This window comes from Babylonia areolata, chromosome 26 (genome assembly GCF_041734735.1).
Source record: "Babylonia areolata isolate BAREFJ2019XMU chromosome 26, ASM4173473v1, whole genome shotgun sequence".
NCBI lineage: Eukaryota > Metazoa > Mollusca > Gastropoda > Neogastropoda > Buccinidae > Babylonia > Babylonia areolata.
The window spans coordinates 22,849,987-22,867,629 of record NC_134901.1 but is presented as its reverse complement, the minus strand read 5'-3'; the positions used below and the strand labels follow the sequence as shown (position 1 = coordinate 22,867,629).

The 17,643-nt window shown below is 45.9% G+C and overlaps 1 protein-coding gene across 1 annotated transcript in view; it reads right to left on the bottom strand.

Annotated features, from left to right (window-relative positions):
- Positions 1 to 1,252: 1,252 nt before the first annotated feature.
- The window catches only part of LOC143300270 (uncharacterized), a 39,799-nt gene continuing 23,408 nt past the window's right edge, over positions 1,253 to 17,643 (bottom strand). Inside the window, exons 3-4 of the mRNA XM_076613865.1 lie at positions 4,757 to 5,004; positions 1,253 to 3,172 (exon numbers count right to left, since the gene is read on the bottom strand). Coding sequence (XP_076469980.1) covers positions 1,342 to 3,172; positions 4,757 to 5,004 — 2,079 coding nt within the window. The 3' untranslated portion in view covers positions 1,253 to 1,341. The remainder of the gene's footprint in view (positions 3,173 to 4,756; positions 5,005 to 17,643) is intronic.

Sequence of the window (17,643 nt, the reverse complement as noted above, 5' to 3'; positions counted from 1 at the left end):
GGCAACTGCTGTCGCGACCATCTGGGCTAGAATTTGATTATAGTGGAGAGTGTCTTGCCCAAGTTATATCCACATTCTCTCGGCTAAGAGGGTTTTGGGACAGTCGGCGTTGGGATGGTTCCCAAAGGCAAACTAGCCCGCAAGGCTGCAGCACTAAAAGCCGGTGAAATTTTGCCTCCCAGTTTGAGAGTCATAGTCTCTCACAAAAGACTAAGCTGTAAATGATTTCCCATTGCAATGGAGAAACCATTGATAATGCAGCTCTCACTTTGCTGTTGGCCCAACTGTAAACTTATGTCAATCTGTTATATAAGCTGAGTGTTGGGCCAAGATACATATTAATCTATTCACCGTATTTTTTTTTTCACTCCTGGTGTAGTCAGAGGCCTGACAAATAAACATTTTTGTACTCTGACTTTTGACACACAGACAGATACACAAGCCACACGCACATTTACGCACGCATACAAGACAATCGTCCACCCCCTCAACAAACACACACAAACAAACATACACGCACGTACACATACTCACACACAGATACTTTGGAAGATGTTTCAGGCAAAAGGCTTGTATATCTGTATTATTTGTAACATTCTGGAATACATACAATAATAAGACTGTGTGTATTTTTACACAACGTCTTGTGTTCCACACAACTGGTGACCAGGAACCTCACGTTTTCGTAACTTCCACATTGTCATGTTACTCTGGCAAACATGTTGGTCTTTGCACACACACACACACACACACACACACACACACACACATATATATATATATATATACACACATACACACGCACACACCCCTCCCTCCCCTATACAAACACACACCCTCAGACAAAAAGTGAAAACACATGACAAAACACAGAGCAAACTGTAATGGTATGATTTATCAGCTACAATATATTTTCAACACCCACCTCTCTCTCTATGTGCCTCTGTCTCTCTCCATGACATGGCAGACCAATGTCACAGAGAGAGACAGAGACACAGAGGCCTATTCATTAAACCATTCAGAGTTCAGTTCTCTCTCTCTCTCTCTCTGTCTCTCTCTTGACATCTTAATGTTGTCATCATCTTCCAAAGATATTCAATGATGAAAACAACAACAACAAAAAACAACCCAACAAAGATCAGATTACTAGGTAAGGAACACCAACATCAGTGCAAACAATGAACCCCCTCCCCTCCCCGCCCCGCCCCCCAAAAAACAACAACAACAACAAAACAAAACCAAACCCAACAACCCTGTAGATATCAAAATGTGGAAAAAACAAAGAAGAATCAGATTATCAAGTACAGAAGACAGTCGAACATTACCATGGACAGCCAGTCATCAAGAAGCTGTCTGAAAGGTTCTCACGCTGTTTTTGACCTTCTTCTTGCCGCTGACGATTTCTGCACCACCACCACTACCAGAGACCTTGCCGCTGGGTTTGGAACATTTCTCCTGCCACACGCCATAGGGACTCTTGGGTGTGCCCCGGGATAGTCGGTTTGCTGCTGGCACCGACTGCTGCTGCTGAGCATCCAGCCCTAAGTGCTCCAGGTCTCTGAGCAGGGATGCACGGCCGCTGAACGCCGACGTGGGTCGGAAGTCCCTTTGTCGGTGCGAAGAACTCCTGAGGACCCTGTTCTCGCTGGAGACGGCGCAGGATTTGGGCCGGGTCTGAAGCGGCTGCCCTGCCTGGGTCTGTCTGGTTCGGGGACGTTTTAGGCTGGAGAGACACCCTCTGAAGGCGAGAGAGGAAGGGGAACTGGCAGCAGCAGCAGCAGCGGCAGCAACAGTCAAGGTGGCGGCGCTGTCACCGAAGTCCTGGTGGTGGTTGTGACCGTCACGGCGGATCCGCTGCTGCTGAGAGCGAGGGTCCTGCCCACAGTTCCCGGAGCAACACCACGACTCTCTGCAGCATCGGGGGCATCGAGGGACCGAGGACGGTTGGGTCTCCAGGGGGTGGCAGTCGTCTGGGCAACCACCATCACCACTACCCACCAGTTGAGGAGGGCAGGGACACACAGGGCGTCTCTCTCTCTGCCGCCCGCTGGCGCCGCCGCCGCCTCGGCTGCCGGAGTAATTGCTGTTGCTCGTCGAGGTCTTCTCGGCGCTTCTCCGGGACCGACCGCGACTTCCTTTCTTGGCCTCCCAGTCCTCCGTCACCATCTGCATCCTCTCCAGCTCCACCAGTCGGTCCACCAGCGCCTGAAGAGGAGGGGGAAGAGCCTCCATGGCGTTGCACGAACTCCCTTCCACCACCACATCCCGCCAGCTGCTTTTCTCCCGCGCACATCGTCGGAGATCCAGCTTGTGAAGAAAGTCGGGCAAGGGTTGTTTGAACTTGTACAGCGGCGGGACACTTTTCCTCGTGTCGAAAAAATCCAACTGCAGTTGCTGCTGCAGGTTTGCTTTGTCCTCCGCGAGGACGACCCCGCCGTTGGACTCGTCCAGCTGTTCTGGAGGTAAGGGGAACAGGCTCCCAGGGTTCGGCATCTGCCGTCGGAGGTCTTCCAGGGAGGGTTCGAAACCTCCGTCATTCTCCGAATCTGAATCTGAACTGTCGTCAGCTTCGTCACACATTTCACTGCCGTTGTCATCGTCGCCGTCCTCCTCCTTCTCCACCTGGTTGACGTTGGAAACGTCTTCTACTTCTTCTTCGTCGACCTCGCCATCGCTTTCCACACCGCTGGTCGTGCTCTGGTCGTCGTTGAGGTTGAAGTTGACTTTGAAGTCTTGGTGTCGGTCCTTCTTCTCCACTGAAGTAGCAGCAGCCTTCGTCAAAGCTGAATCTTCGTAAGACGCACGCATGGGCAGGTGTTGATGGTGGTTGGCCTCGTACAGAAGCTGCGAGATCAGCTGAGGACTGAGGGTGTCGAAGTTCCCGTCCTCCTGAGGGGTGTTTCTCAGCCGCGTGACATGGATTAGGGGGTCATCGGGGGGCAGCGGTCTTCTCTCTTCTGCTGCGCGTTCGGAGCTTTTGCCAGCGTTGTTCTTCATCTGGTGGCGACTGCCTCGGGCACTAACCCTGTGGGCTGGGGTGGAATGTGGTCGCTGTCGCTGTTGTTGTTGTTGTTGTTGTTGTTGTGCCCGCTGGGCTTGAGAGCTACCACGGGTGGTGATGATGGTGGTGGTGGTGGTGGTGTTGGTGGTAGTCGCTGGGGCTGGCGGTGGCCTGTGATGAAAACGTGTATGTCAGTAATTATCATTACAGGTTGTATATGTGTGTGTGTGTGTGTGTGTGTGTGTGTGTGTTGTGTAGGTGTGCGTGCGTGCGTGCGGGTGTGTGTGTGTGTGTGTGTGTGTTGTGTAGGTGTGCGTGTGTGTGTGTGTTGGGGAGAGAGGGGGTTGTGTAGGTGTGTGTGTGTGTGTGTGTGTGTGTGTGTGTGTGTGTGTGTGTGAGTGAGCATGCACAGGCATGAGGGAGACAACGGAGACAGAGAGACGCGGGGAGAGAGAAAGACAGAGAGAGGTTGATACTATCATCTTACTATCATCACCATCAACATCGTCATCATAACAGACTGGGGCGATGGAGGTGATTTTTGCAATAGAGTAAACTTTTCAACCAGGAATCGCTCTCGTTATCATTATTGACCTCAGGGCTCTTGACCCCAACGCCCCCCCCCCCCCCCCAAAAAAAAACCCAACAAAAACAACAACAACAACAACAAAAAAACACCAACCAACAAACAAATACAGCGTGCATGAAACGAACCGACCATCGTATTGTGCCCCTGCTTTTTATAACCAATGTTCATGTCTTGGTAAAAAAAAAAAAAAAAAAAAAAAAAAAAAAAAAAAAAAAAATCCAACACACACACACACACACAAACACACACAGAGCGTACATGAGGACTAGCCGGCCATAGCAGGATGCCCCTGTGTTTTTATTATTAGCATTATCTTTTTTTTAATAACCGATATTCATATCTTTGTTAAAAAAAAAAAAAATCCAAAACACACACACACACACACACACACACACACAGAATGTACACGACCAGCCGACCATTGCAAGGTGCCCCTACTTTCTATAACCGATGTTCATGTTTATGTAAAAAAGTTAAAAAAAAAAAAAGACCGAAAAAAGACAATCCAACACATGCACGCATTTCCAACACGCACACACACACACACACACACACACACACACACACAGAGGTATTGGCAGACAAAGTGGTTCCAGAGAAAATAGCAATATTTAAGTTTACCACGGACACGCAGACACACACATAAATGAACTTACATTGACGGAAATCCGTACAATACTGACGCCGGGGATATACTCTTTCAGTTCACCACCCAAACCATATATATATATATATCTCAGTGGAGTGATAGCCTAGAGGTAACGCGTCCGCCTAGGAAGCGGGAGAATCTGAGCGCGCTGGTTCGAATCAAGGCTCAGCCGCCGATATTTTCTCCCCCTCCACTAGACCTTGAGTGGTGGTCTGGACGCTAGTCCTTCGGATGAGAAGATAAACCGAGGTCCTGTTGTGCAGCATGCACGTAGCGCACGTAAAAGAACCCACGGCAACAAAAGGGTTGTTCCTGGCAAAATCCACTTCGAGAGGAAAAAACAAATAAAACTGCACGCAGGAAAAAATACAAAAAAAAGAAGAACAAATAAAAGAAAAAAAAAGGTTGGTGCTGTAGTGTAGCGACGCGCTCTCCCTGGGGACAGCAGTCCGAATTTCACACAGAGAAATCTGTTGTGATAAAAATCTATTGTGATATATATATATATATATATTACCTGCTACCAGGCGGCCGGTAATTCAGCACGGTAGGTTCTGGCAGGCACTCGCGACTGAGTGGGAACCACCGACGAACTCGAAAGGGAACTCGAACACTCTGCAGCTGACTGTTCCAGTGGCTGTTGTTGCTGATGTTGCTGCCAGTGTTGTTGTTGGTCTGCGGTACTTTCGTCGTCGTAGTTGTCGCTGTTGTGGTCGTCAGTTCAGGGGGAAGCACTGCTGCTTGACTCGTCGGCTTGGGAAACTTCTGTGGGTCAAAAGAATTAGGTTATGTCCCTTTTTGGTATTCTTTCGTTGGGTGGGAGTTTATTGTGTACGCGAATGAGTGAAAGGCGGGGGGAGCGAGGGTGGGTGGGGGGGGGGGGGGGGGGGGTTGACGTATGGGAGAGAGAGAGAGAGAGAGAGAGAGAGAGAGAGAGAGAGAGAATGAATGAGAATCAGTATCAGTAGCTCAAGGTTGCGTCACTGCGTTCGGACAAATCCATATACGCTACACGACATCTGTCAAGCAGATGCCTGACCAGCAGCGTAACACAACGCGCTTCGCCAGGCCTCGAGAAAAAAAAAAAAAAGAAAAAAAAAGGAAAAAAAGGAAGAAGATAATAAGAATAATAATGATGTTAACAATAATCAGTAATGATAAAAATAATAATCATGAAAAAAAGAATAAAAAAGGACAATAATGATGATAAATAAGCAAATAAACGTAAAACATGCAAACATACATTCACACATACACACACATGCATAACAGATATGCAACAAACATGCAGTTTTACAGATATGAAAGCACAAACAAATACACATAAACGTACACGAGCCCCGACACACACACACACACACACACCATCTCCCAAATTACCCTGCACGCCCGCCCCCCCCCCTCCTCCACACACTCATTCCTAGGCCATGTATCGCAGCTTCCATGGCGCGCGCGCGCGCGCACACACACACACACACTGCACTTGTGTCTTATAAACCTTAATGTTTCATGACAATAAAATCTGTTCTATTCCATTCTGTTCACACACACACACACACACACACGCACACACACACACTTACTTATACAAGTACACACACATACGCCCATATCCCTCACCCGCACCCACACATACAAATATATATATCCCCACCCGCACGTTCCAATGTTCCGTTGTCCCACAGTACAGACATGCATACACACATATACCTCATCCTCATACACACGCACACACGCGCGCGCGCGCGCGTACACGCACGTGCACAGAGCTCTGTTCCGTTTTGAAGAAATTTGCGCAATGTTGGTTTAGAAATGATGCCAACATTCGTTTGATTTGCATAGCATCGTGCTCTACCTTTCATGCTAGACTTACGACCGCTCCCTCTCTCCACCTTTATTTATTTGAGGCGATCGATGGTGTGATGGCCTTGTACCTGTTCTTTTTGCTATTCTTTGACTTTTCTGAGGATTTCCGATTTTCCTAGATGTAGGCCGCTTGTTGTTGTTGCGTTACCAGCAAGTCTGTCAGCTTGCTCATTTCCATTAACACCTGCATGTCCCGGACAGTATGACCATGTAAGTTTTTTAATCTGAAAGTTGCGCATTGCCTCATGGCACTCTGGGCTTCCCATTCCACGTTCAATTTCCTGTATGAGGTTCATTGAGTCCGTTAGAATCATGGCATGTTGGTTTTCAGGCATATGGATAGATGATAGCCACTGGAGAGCATATGTCACAGCTTCAACTTCCATCGTTAGGGTGGAAGTTGTGACTTTGTAGGCAGCATTCTCTTCCCTAATTGTTTTTCCATTTTGTTTCGCAGTGAATCCCCAACCGGATTGGTCTTTTGTGACTGACCCATGTGTGTATATGATGATGTCCTCTTCTTCACTGTTTTCTTCTATGAGTTGCTTCACTTCTGCATCAGTTTTGCCCTCTGGCCATTCCCGACAATGTCTTCCTAGAGTGGGTGAAATGGCTGTGTTGAATAGATGATTGAGGTTTTCGGGATTTTCCTTCCATTCTTTTGTTTCTTTTAGGTCTTGTAGTCGGCATACTATTTGGATTGTGTCTTCTGCTTGCCCCATCCATGATCTTCCCCGTTCTAGACGGCTGCCATATGGTTCCTTGACTAGGTTTTGAGGGTTTTCTAATGCTCGGAAGTAGGTCTTAACCTGTTCTAACTTATTTCTGGCCTGCACTGAAGGAAAGTCAAGCAGGTGTCGCATGGTTTCCGTGTGTCTTTTGTTGTTCCAAGAATCAGCCTCATAGCTTCATTTTGAACTCTTTCTAATTTAAAGAGGCTACTTTGAGACGGTGTTGTTAGCCCAAGTCCGTAGTCGATCACACTGAGAACGAGTGATTGATATAGCAGGAAGAGGTGGCGTTGTTCGATACCTTTGGTTGCCATTGCCTTTAAGACTGAAAGACCCTTTTTGCATTTCAGAACAGTATTTTCCGCATGTTTTCTGAAGGTCAGTATCCTGTCGAACTGTATTTCTAGATAGCGTAGGCATTCGTTTTTCTCGATCTGAATTCCCTCGAATGACACAGGTGGTGGTGATTTGCTCGCGGTTTTGTTGTTGAGGGTGCACAGCAGCGTTTGGGCTTTCGCTGGATTGATGGAAAATCCTATGTCCTTGCACCATTGAGCGATATTGTTCAGTTGTTTCTGGACAGCTTTAGCTCTTTCTTGAGCATCTTTCGAAGTTTTGAAGACCAGGCCATCATCCGCAAGAGTAAGCACCCGAGCTATTCCATTGTTGTGTAAGTCTGCAATGCCTATCGTGTAGACGTTGTAGAGGACAGGAGAGAGCAGAGACCCTTGTGGCAATCCCATGGATAGTTTAGAAGGTGCACACATCCAATCTTCGAGGCGTAGGACGACGGTTCTTTCTTGAAGCGCTGCTGCTATCCATCTTGCCAGTGTCAAACTTACTCCGTACTTTAGTAACAGCTCCATGAGGTGCGCAAACTGGACTTTATTGTAGGCATCTTCAAGGTCGATTGCTACTGCTAGTGTTTCTTCTTTTCTTTGAAATCCTTCATATACTCATATGCGAAAGCAGCCGCATTTTCCCATGCGGACTTACCTGTTCTGTAACCACCTTGATTTGAAGGGAGAATGTGCCTCTGTTCAAGATCCCTTGCAAGTTTCCTGGCTATTATGCGTTCCATGAACTTTTCAGCAATGTTTTGCATGTTTAGGATTCGGTAGCCGCTTACCTGACGATGGTCCTTTCCTGGTTTTGGTATGGGTTTTAAGAAGCTGTGTGTCCAGTCCTCCGGCACATGTCTATTGTGGAAACTGTTTTGATGCAGACTGAAAAGTTTGCTTCTGTCTTCTTCCGATAGCTCCTTGATGTCCAAGTAGTGAACTTTGTCTGGGCCAAGAGCTGATTTTTTTTCTTGCATTCAGCTATTGCTTCGTTTAGATCATCTATTGTCAAGTCATCATCAGGTCCAGTCTGCATAAGCTTTTGGTATAACTCCTCAGCATATTTCTTTTTTTTTCATCTAAGTTGCTTTGATCACTCTGTTGTATGAACCGTTTGAGCAGGGCGGATCCTTTTTCTTCATTTGAATGAATGAATGAATGGATGAATCTGTATTGTCCAACGATAGAGATATCAGCACTCTGGCCGACTTACATATCTGCCGTTGTTTTAACCGAAAGGCACACATGCATGCATTTGTCTCAATTTATACTCACTACATGCATAAGAAAACTGCAAAAGTAAATCTGAGGGAAATACCATCGCTAATGCTAGGATCACAAAACTCCGGAGAGCAAGATTAGTAACACCACGCAAGGAATTTTACACTCAGACACATATAAAGTCTACACATGAATGATTAAAATGAAATTATTGTGAACACGAAACAAGAAAACAAGCAAAGCACACACACACACACACACACACACACACACACACACACACACACACACACACACATCAACACACAGGCAGACAGACAGACAAATAGAGGCACAGACAGGTAGAGACGGACAGACAAAAAAGGAGACAGACAGAACGTTGTCCTTCCTTCCCTCGAAACATAGAAATGAATAAATAAATAACTGAATTAATCTTCTTCTTCTTCTTCGTTCGTGGGCTGCAACTCCCACGTTCACTCGTATCGTTACGAGCGGGCTTTTACGTGTATGACCGTTTTTTTTACCCCACCATGTAGGCAGCCATACCCCGTTTTCGGGGATGTGCATGCTGGGTAATATGTTCTTGTTTCCATAACCAACCGAACACTGACATGGATTACAGGATCTTTAACATGCGTATTTGATCTTCTGCTTGCGTATAACTGAATGAGTGAATGAATGAATACATAAACACATAAATAAATGAATAAATAAAGTAAAATGTAAGTAGAAAAGCAAGCCCAGCCGATTCGCCACCCACCCCCCTCGCTCCCCTCCCCATCACATTCCCATACCCCCAGTGTTTTCACCATGTCATGAATTATAATGCGCGACAAATAAAACTATCAACTCCAGTGGATTTTTTCTTCTTCTGCTTTTCCCTTGGTGATAAAAAACTCTTGGGAGAGCTGGACAGTACAAGGTCTTCAGAGAAGAAGCCCCCCTCAGTCAAGTGTTTCGGCCCTGAACTCCTTACAATCTAAAGAGGCCGGGCCGCACCCAGGTCATGACTCCTGGATGTCCTTGTATTGCCGCCTTTTCCTTTTTTCTGTTTTCCTGGTCCTCAGCAGGTTCGAACCCGCGCCTCCAGGGTGGTCGCCACTTCAGGACTGAGTCACCTTTTCTGGCAGACATTTTTTTTTTTATATACATTTTTTTACCTTTCCCTTGGGAGTGTTCGTCTGAAAAGAGCTTTGTCATTTTCTTCATGGCAGAGGGGAGTGTTTTTTTGTTTTTTGTTCACAGGAAGATAATACTCCTACTGTTTTTTTTTTTTTTTTTTTTTCTCTGCAGTAGGGTTTTCACCCGGCTAAATCCGTTAGCAACAGAAGCTCGAGGAATCCACAAGGCAATAGTAGTTGGCGAAAGGGGAGAGCAGAAGGGTTTGCATGTGTGTGTGTGTGTGTGTGTGTGTGTGTGTGGGCGTGAGGGGTTGTCGTTGTGGTAAGTGGTGGAGGATAGGCTGAAGTGGGGGTGGGGTGGGGTGGGGTGATAGGGGGAGTGGGAAGGGGGACGGAGTGTTAGAGGAAACGGCATGTTGTTAATCATGGTCAATACTCAATCATAACCTCGGTTGCCAAGCGAGTGGAGACTATACAAGACGTCAGCCAAGCTATTAAATCATTATCTCTCCGCGCGCAGCTGCCTGTGTCCCTGTGTCGCCTATACGAGAAGTAGTTTGGGCTAGAATGCACCCCCTCCCTCCCCCCTCCCTATTTCTTTTTCGTTCGTTCTTTTTGGTTCTGTTTTTCCATACCCACTCCAAAATTATTTCCTGGACAATTTTCTTTCTCCTGCCTAGGAGAGAAGGATTAGGAAATTGTCGATGGCTAGTGGCGCTAATAATTTAGTCAAAATGGTTCTTACGCTAAACGTTCTGTTCGTTGTTGTATGAACTGATTGGATTGCTGATTTCTCCCCCACTGACCCCCAACCCCTCTTTTTTTTTTTTCCTTGCGTCTAATATCACTTAACTCAGTACGGCCAGTCCTCTCTTCTCCTCTACAAAACAATGCAATACCAAACGTCCCGGTCTTACGGCCATACGAACAGGGAGTTCACATTCACTGTGACCAGGGCTCGACAATGGAAGGCCATCCTCTCCTTCTGCTCTTTAACTCACTCAGTACGGCCAGTCCTCTCTTCTCCTCTACACAGACCCCTCGGATGTCCAGTGGGTGTCTCAATGACCCAACCTTTAGCTTCCGTCGTCAGAATTGTGGTATTCTTTGTCAACATTCACCTCTTCAGTATAAGAGCCTTCCACTTGCAATATTTTGATGGTGGTAATTGGGGTGAAACGCTGTTCGTCTCTTTCGCCGTTCGTATGGAGAGAGTTAAAGTGGAAGTTGAAGACTACAACTGCTACACACACACCAGTTGGGGTCGGGGCTGGGGAAGGGGGGTGGGGAAGGGAGGGGGCTGACGTATGAGGTACCAAAGCCACCAACTACCACATTACGCACTACATGTGTTCATAAAGTATTATTAGGTCAGCTGTCTGTGGAGACAGTGGGTCGTGGCCGAGCAGTTAATTAAGGCGAAGGAACAGAACCCCATTTTCATACATTTAGGGGGAATCTTTCTGCAAGGCAAGGCAAGGCAAGGCAAAGCAAGGCAAGGTAAGGCAAGGCAAGAAGTGTATTTCTTGTGCTTCCTAGGGGCACTGAAACATTATACATGAACATCTGTTACACACACACCATACATTTGACAAAAGTCATGTAAAAATAAAAGAAAAAAAAGAAGAAGGAGATGAAGAAGAAGAAGAAGAAGCAGAAGCCCACACACGCAAACAAACAAATACACATTAACAATCCTTTTTTACCCTTCGAAACAGATATTATTTTCGCTATCAATATACAATGTTTTACAGAAAATGACACGTATAGTCGAAACGTGGGAGCGGGGGAGCGGGGGGGAGGGACACTTTATTCGGATTCTCTTTACTCCACCTAGGTGAATGGGTACCCCGACTTCGACTGAGGATGATTAAAACGGCGGAAGGAAAGGATTAGGTCCCGCCTTCCTACAAGGAGCCCTAGCCACAGTGGATAGTGATTCACTGCCCGGATGGCCGTAAAAGGGCCTTCAACCTTGACCCGTGTCATTTGTCGCTATTGTGAAGTTTGAGACATTAAAAAAAAGAAGAAGAAAGATTAGTTTTTACATGCATTTTAAAGACAATATTTATCTGATTATCAAATTACAGACACACAAATTGTTTATCACTTTTATATACTGATGTCGAAGGAAAGTCACAAAAATAGTATATCACTTTTTTTTATATTGATGTCGAGAGTGGGGTAAGGGTGGGGAATCCAGCTGAGGATTGTTTAATCTACTGAAATGGGAAATAATTTGTTTATTTTTGTTTTCACTTTTGTGCTAACGTGCTGACTACCTTAAATCCGTGAGTGAAATGCACTGATACTTGATTCAGATGTCACTATTCTGCTTCGTTTTAAGCAGAAAAGAGAGAAACTAAGTCTACCCTACATCGTTCAGGTATTCATCGGAGTATAACTATTACTCATCGAACACACACACTCGAGCGCACGCGCGCGTGCGCGCGCACACACACGCATACATACAAACACACGCATAAACACACACATATGCTGGCATACACGCATCCGCACACACAAAGCTTGAAGTGACGGGATAAACTTGAACTTGAAGTGACTCTGAGTATAAACGCTACTAAATCTCTCCCGTGTTGTAATTTTAGACAGCAATAAATCTGTCCCTCTGTTCTCTCCTGAAGTGATCAGTCAACGTACATACACGTGAACATTAACGCAGGTCATAACGCCATCACTATCAACGTTCTCTCACACATAAGCCCTCTCACACACACACACACGAACACGCGCGCGCCCTATTTCTCTCTTTCATCTACACGCGGACAGAGAGACAGACAGACATGCGCATGCTAATATGCAATCAAACACACACACACACACACACACACACACACACACACACACACACACACACACACACAGACGCAGAGTTTCAGTTTCAGTAGCTCAAGGAGGCGTCACTGCGTTCGGACAAATTTTTATACGCTACACCACATCTGCCAAGCAGATGCCTGACCAGCAGCGTAACCCAACGCTCTTAGTCAGGCCTTGAGAAAAAAAAAAGGTGAATAAATAATAGATTTAAAAAAAGAAAAGAAAAAAAAGGTGAATAAATAATAGATTAAAAAAACAAAACAAAACAAAAAAAACAAACAACTACTATCACTACTAATAATATGTATGAGGCGCAAAAACTTGATGAAGTCAACTATAAGCGTACATGAATAAGTAAATAAATAAATAAATAAATAATAATTATAATATGAAAAATCAAAATGGCGGAGATCCGTGACAGATTCGCACACACAGAGAAGGAGGAGAGAAGAAGAGAGAGACAGACAGAAAGAGAGGATGACACACACACACACACACACACTACACTACACTACACGACACTACACACACACACACACACACACACCATATATATATATATATATATATATATATATATATTTATAGTCTTACACGATACCATACCCGTATGATCTTCCGTCGACGTCTCCGTCGTCCTAACGGCACTATCACAGTGAACATGTTGGAGACTTCTAGACACGCCGCGAACGTCTGTGCCATAGCTGCTTTGTGTATAGTTGCTTAAAATGAAAAATCAAAATGGCGGAGATCCGTGACAGATTCGCACTTGCATTGGACTTCTGATTCAGTCAGTGTTCAGTGTTCACCAGTGACTGTTATGGACAACTCATAGTCATACAGCTAGCGCCTGTGCTCGGGTCGGAGACCAAGCTCAAAGCGCTTTACAAACACGGAGTCATTTGCACAATAGGTTGCCTACCTGGGTAGAGCCGACTGACCAAAACTAAAAGCTGCCTTCAGGCTCTTCATCATTAATTTCCTGCGTCATTCAGTCAGACTTTAGTCTCTCTCTCTCTCTTGTTGTATTGTCGTAGGTTCTTTTACGAACGACAATCTCATGCTACAAAAACACGGACCTCGGTTTATCGTTTCATCCGAATGATCGGGGGTTCGAAGACCTGTTTCTGCATGGGAAGTGTAGGGGTGAGGGTATGGGTGGGGGGTGCTGGTGGTGGAATTTGGCACTTTCTTCCGATTCTCTCCCCCCCCCCCCTCCCCCCCGCACTGGCAATCCAGCTGTGAATTGGTACCACGGACGTATATCGAGTCCATGATTGGGTATCTGGACGGCTTTTTCTTTGATCACGGAAGGTTAATTAATTAAAACGGCCGGGGAAGGAAAGGATATAAGTCCCCGATCGATTATTATACCGAGCCCTAAACACGTACAGTGGGTATGATGACTTCACTCCTCAGGTGTGGCCCCGAAAAGGTTATGTGACCTCTAAACTTTATTCCAGATATACTGGTGTCCAGTATTGCAACATCCCAATTCCCAAACAACTGACGATCTGGGAAATGGTATCAGGGTCCCGGTGGTGATCCGTACACAAAAAAGGGGTAGTAGGGCTGGTGGGATTAGTGGCGGGAGGGCGGAGGACTAGTGGGGGTAGAGGATGGGTGGGAGGTGGGGTGGCTTCTCCTCTTCTATCGCATTACTGGTCATCTTGCTCTTAATCGCTGGCGGCGGCGGTGGTGTCGATATTGGTTTTGAATCTTCGTTAACCATTACTTAAAAACAAACAAACCAGGAGTTGATGTCTTCGTTATTTGATCTTCTTCTTCTTCATGTTTAGTGGCATCAAAAGATTTAATTGATAATTATATCCAGGATTCGATCGTTGTCAGTGAGTGTCAAAACACAATATTATGACATTTTTATTTATTAAAAAAAAAGGAAAAAAAAGAAAAGAAAAAGACAAAAAATCAGACGTGGGTTCGAAAGTGAAATTCAAATACACTATTTCTTAATAAAAACAACAACAAAACAACAACAAAATTTTTAAAAAAGGACTTCGGAATCAATATGTTTAAGAGAGCAAACACACAACACTTTACTACCACCACCAACGCAGGGTAAACACCACACTGACAAGCAAGTCAACGAAATCTCCTCTTGAACAACTACAGCCTTAACACACACACACACACACTCGGCCTCTTCTGCACAGCACAACACTCCTAAAACATATAGTCCACTCAACTGACTCCGTCTGCCTGCAAGACCACTTTGCCTTAATAAAACACACACGCACGCACGCACACACGCAAGCACACACACGCAAGCACACTGACGTCTACAGGAATGACCAGTTTGTCTTATTACAACACAAACGCACGCACACAGTCACAAACACGCACGCACGCACGCACACACACACACACAATGACACCTGCCGGAATGACTAGTTCGCCTTATTAAAACACAAACGCACGCACACAGTCACACGCACAGTCACAATTACACACACACACACACACATACAATGACACCTGCCGGGATGACTGGTTTGCCTTATTAAAACACAAACGCACGCACACATTCACACACACAGTCACAAACACGCACGCAGACACACACACACACACACACACATAGAGCGAGTCCACTGACCACCCTTGCTGTATGAAAATTGGCCACGGTGAGTGATCATGACTGGCAGCATGTCCCCCTCCCCATCCCTCCTCCCAAACAACCCCTCTCTCTGCCCCTCTAACTGTTCTTTTCTTTTTCCTACCCCCTCCACCCACGTCTGTCTGTATGCCTATCTACCTGTCTGTTCTTCCGCGGCCCCTCCACCCCCCCCCCATCGCCAACTCCCGTGTGTGTGTGTGTGTGTGTGTGTGTGTGTGTGTGTGTGTGTGTGTGTGTGTGTGTGTGTGTGTGTGTGTGTGTGTACAAATACAAAATACAAATAAAAAAACCAACAACACATTTGTTCAGTTTTTACAGGCCATTAGACCCATGTGAACAAACAGGGCAGACAATAGCAAGCATGGGACATTGCAAGTGATCTGCTATTCAACCACGCACAGTACGAGTGATGCACATGGTGCGCGCGTGTGTGCGCGCGCGCGTGTGTGTCTTCCTCCCTCTCTTTCTTTATCGCTGCCTTTCTTCTTCCCTCCCTCAACCCCCGCCTCCCCTCTCTCTCCAACCGTTTTCATTTCCCCCCAATCTTGCCAACTGTTCTCTCTCTCTCCCTCTCCCTTTTTCACACACACGCGCGCGCGCATACACACACACACACATACTCAAACTGCTCTAATGTTTCCCTCCTCATTTCCTATTGTAAACGCAACAGGGACATGGACTTGTCAGCAAAGACGGAGCAACGCTAATCACAAGTCTAATGAGTCCAACCAAACATTACATGTTAAGCAGGCTACTTTGGCTAAGGTACCGGTAGCACTTAAACAGTATGCACAGCACTTGTCACCTTCATACCCACCCCCCTTCCTCCCTATCTCTCCTCTCTCTCTTTCCTCTGCCCATGAGTATGCCCACGTGTGGTTAGTAGGTGGGGTGGGGTGGTGTGGGGATGGGGTGCAAGGCACTGATCTAAAAATAGAATATACATACCAGTGGGTGCAAGGTTCGAATCGCCTGTTCCCGTTTCGCCTACAAGGCTTTTTGATCGTGCCGCCACGACACCCTCAACGGCATTTTGATAGTTTTACTCTTTGTACTGTCCCGTTTCGCTAACTCGCTAATCCCGTTTCGCCTACACAGCCCCCCCCCCCTCTCTCTCTCTCTCCCTCTTTTGTTTCATTATCAATTTTGTTTTCGCCATTTCATTCGTTTGTTGTAATGGTTTGTTATAAATTGAAAGTATGTTGATGCATTTACCCATGTCATAGGGACCTCATGGCCAATGGCATAAAAGTGTCAAAAGCGTCTCTCTCTCTCTCTCAGACACTAGGAATGTTTTATTAATATAAGTGACCACGCAGCCTTGATACCATAGCATCTTAAATATTCTTATTGGGGAGGTGGGGGGGGGGGGTGGGGGGGGGGTGGGGGAATTAAAGCTTTGAAATGAAGGGTTGTGATGGCAGTGGGATGGGGGTGGAAGCAGAGAGGGAAGGAGAGGAGGGTTTTTGAGCGGGTGGGGGAGGCGGCGTGGGTTGAGGGGGGAGGAGGGGGGGGGCGGGAGGGATCCGGAAGTGGGGGGCGGGGGGCAGTGGGTGGGTGCGATGGATGGGGTGTGGGGGAGTGGGGGGCGACATAGGGGAAGGGTTTGTTGGTAAGAGAAGGGAGGAGGAGAATGTGTATGTGTGTATGTGTGTGTGTGCGCGCGCGTGTGTGACAGAGTAGAGAGAGACGACTCAGAACTCAAACATTTTTTTTTTCTATTCAAGGATTAACATTTTAGGCATGGCCCATTCTTCCAAACTGTTCTCGCAAATCTACATTAGTTACAATAACACATATATATTTAATGGACAGGGGAGAAAGAGAGAAGAAAAAAACAAAACAGAAACAAGTCATACAGAAGGAATATAATAAAGAACACACACACACACACACAGATTGACAAATGGATAAGAGAGAGAGAGAGAGAGAGAGAGAGAGAGAGAGAGAGAGAGAGAGAGAGAGGGGGAAGAGAAATATGTCATCAGTATCGACAACCGGATAACTGAAGCCACATTGTTGTTATCATCAAACCATGCAGACAGTCGTAATTAATACTAAAATTACTACTACCATCACTAATATCACTTACACAACAGCAATTGTCACCACCATGATGAAATGAAATGAAATTAAATGAATATATTCATGCATGCACACAAATTAGAAGAAAATGAAAGAAATACACACAAGTAAAACAAAACAAAGTGAATGTAAAGAAAATAGGACAGAATAAGAACAAGAGCAAAACAAGAACAAGGAGAAACAATGACAACGGATTCAACAAGTATAAATGCCCTCATTGTTACTGCCAGCGGTCGCTTCCATATCTGAGTCATATATGGTTGGAAGAATTGAAGATAATTATGGAGGTTTGACTTGAAAGTAGGTAGAGAACTGCTCGTGTGTATGTATACGGGGAGTGAGTTCCATAGGGATGCACCTGAAAATGCAAAAACTTGTTTTGAACATATCAATGCGGGTGCGTGGTAAAATGTTCTTGTTCGAGCCGTATCGGCATGAGGCTCGGGTAAGCAAAAATGAATGTAGATATTGTGGTGCCAAGTTCTTGTGCACTCTGTACACAAGTAACGCTTTGCTGAATACTAACTGCTTTTGCAATGGGTGTTTAATCTGCCTTGTTTTTC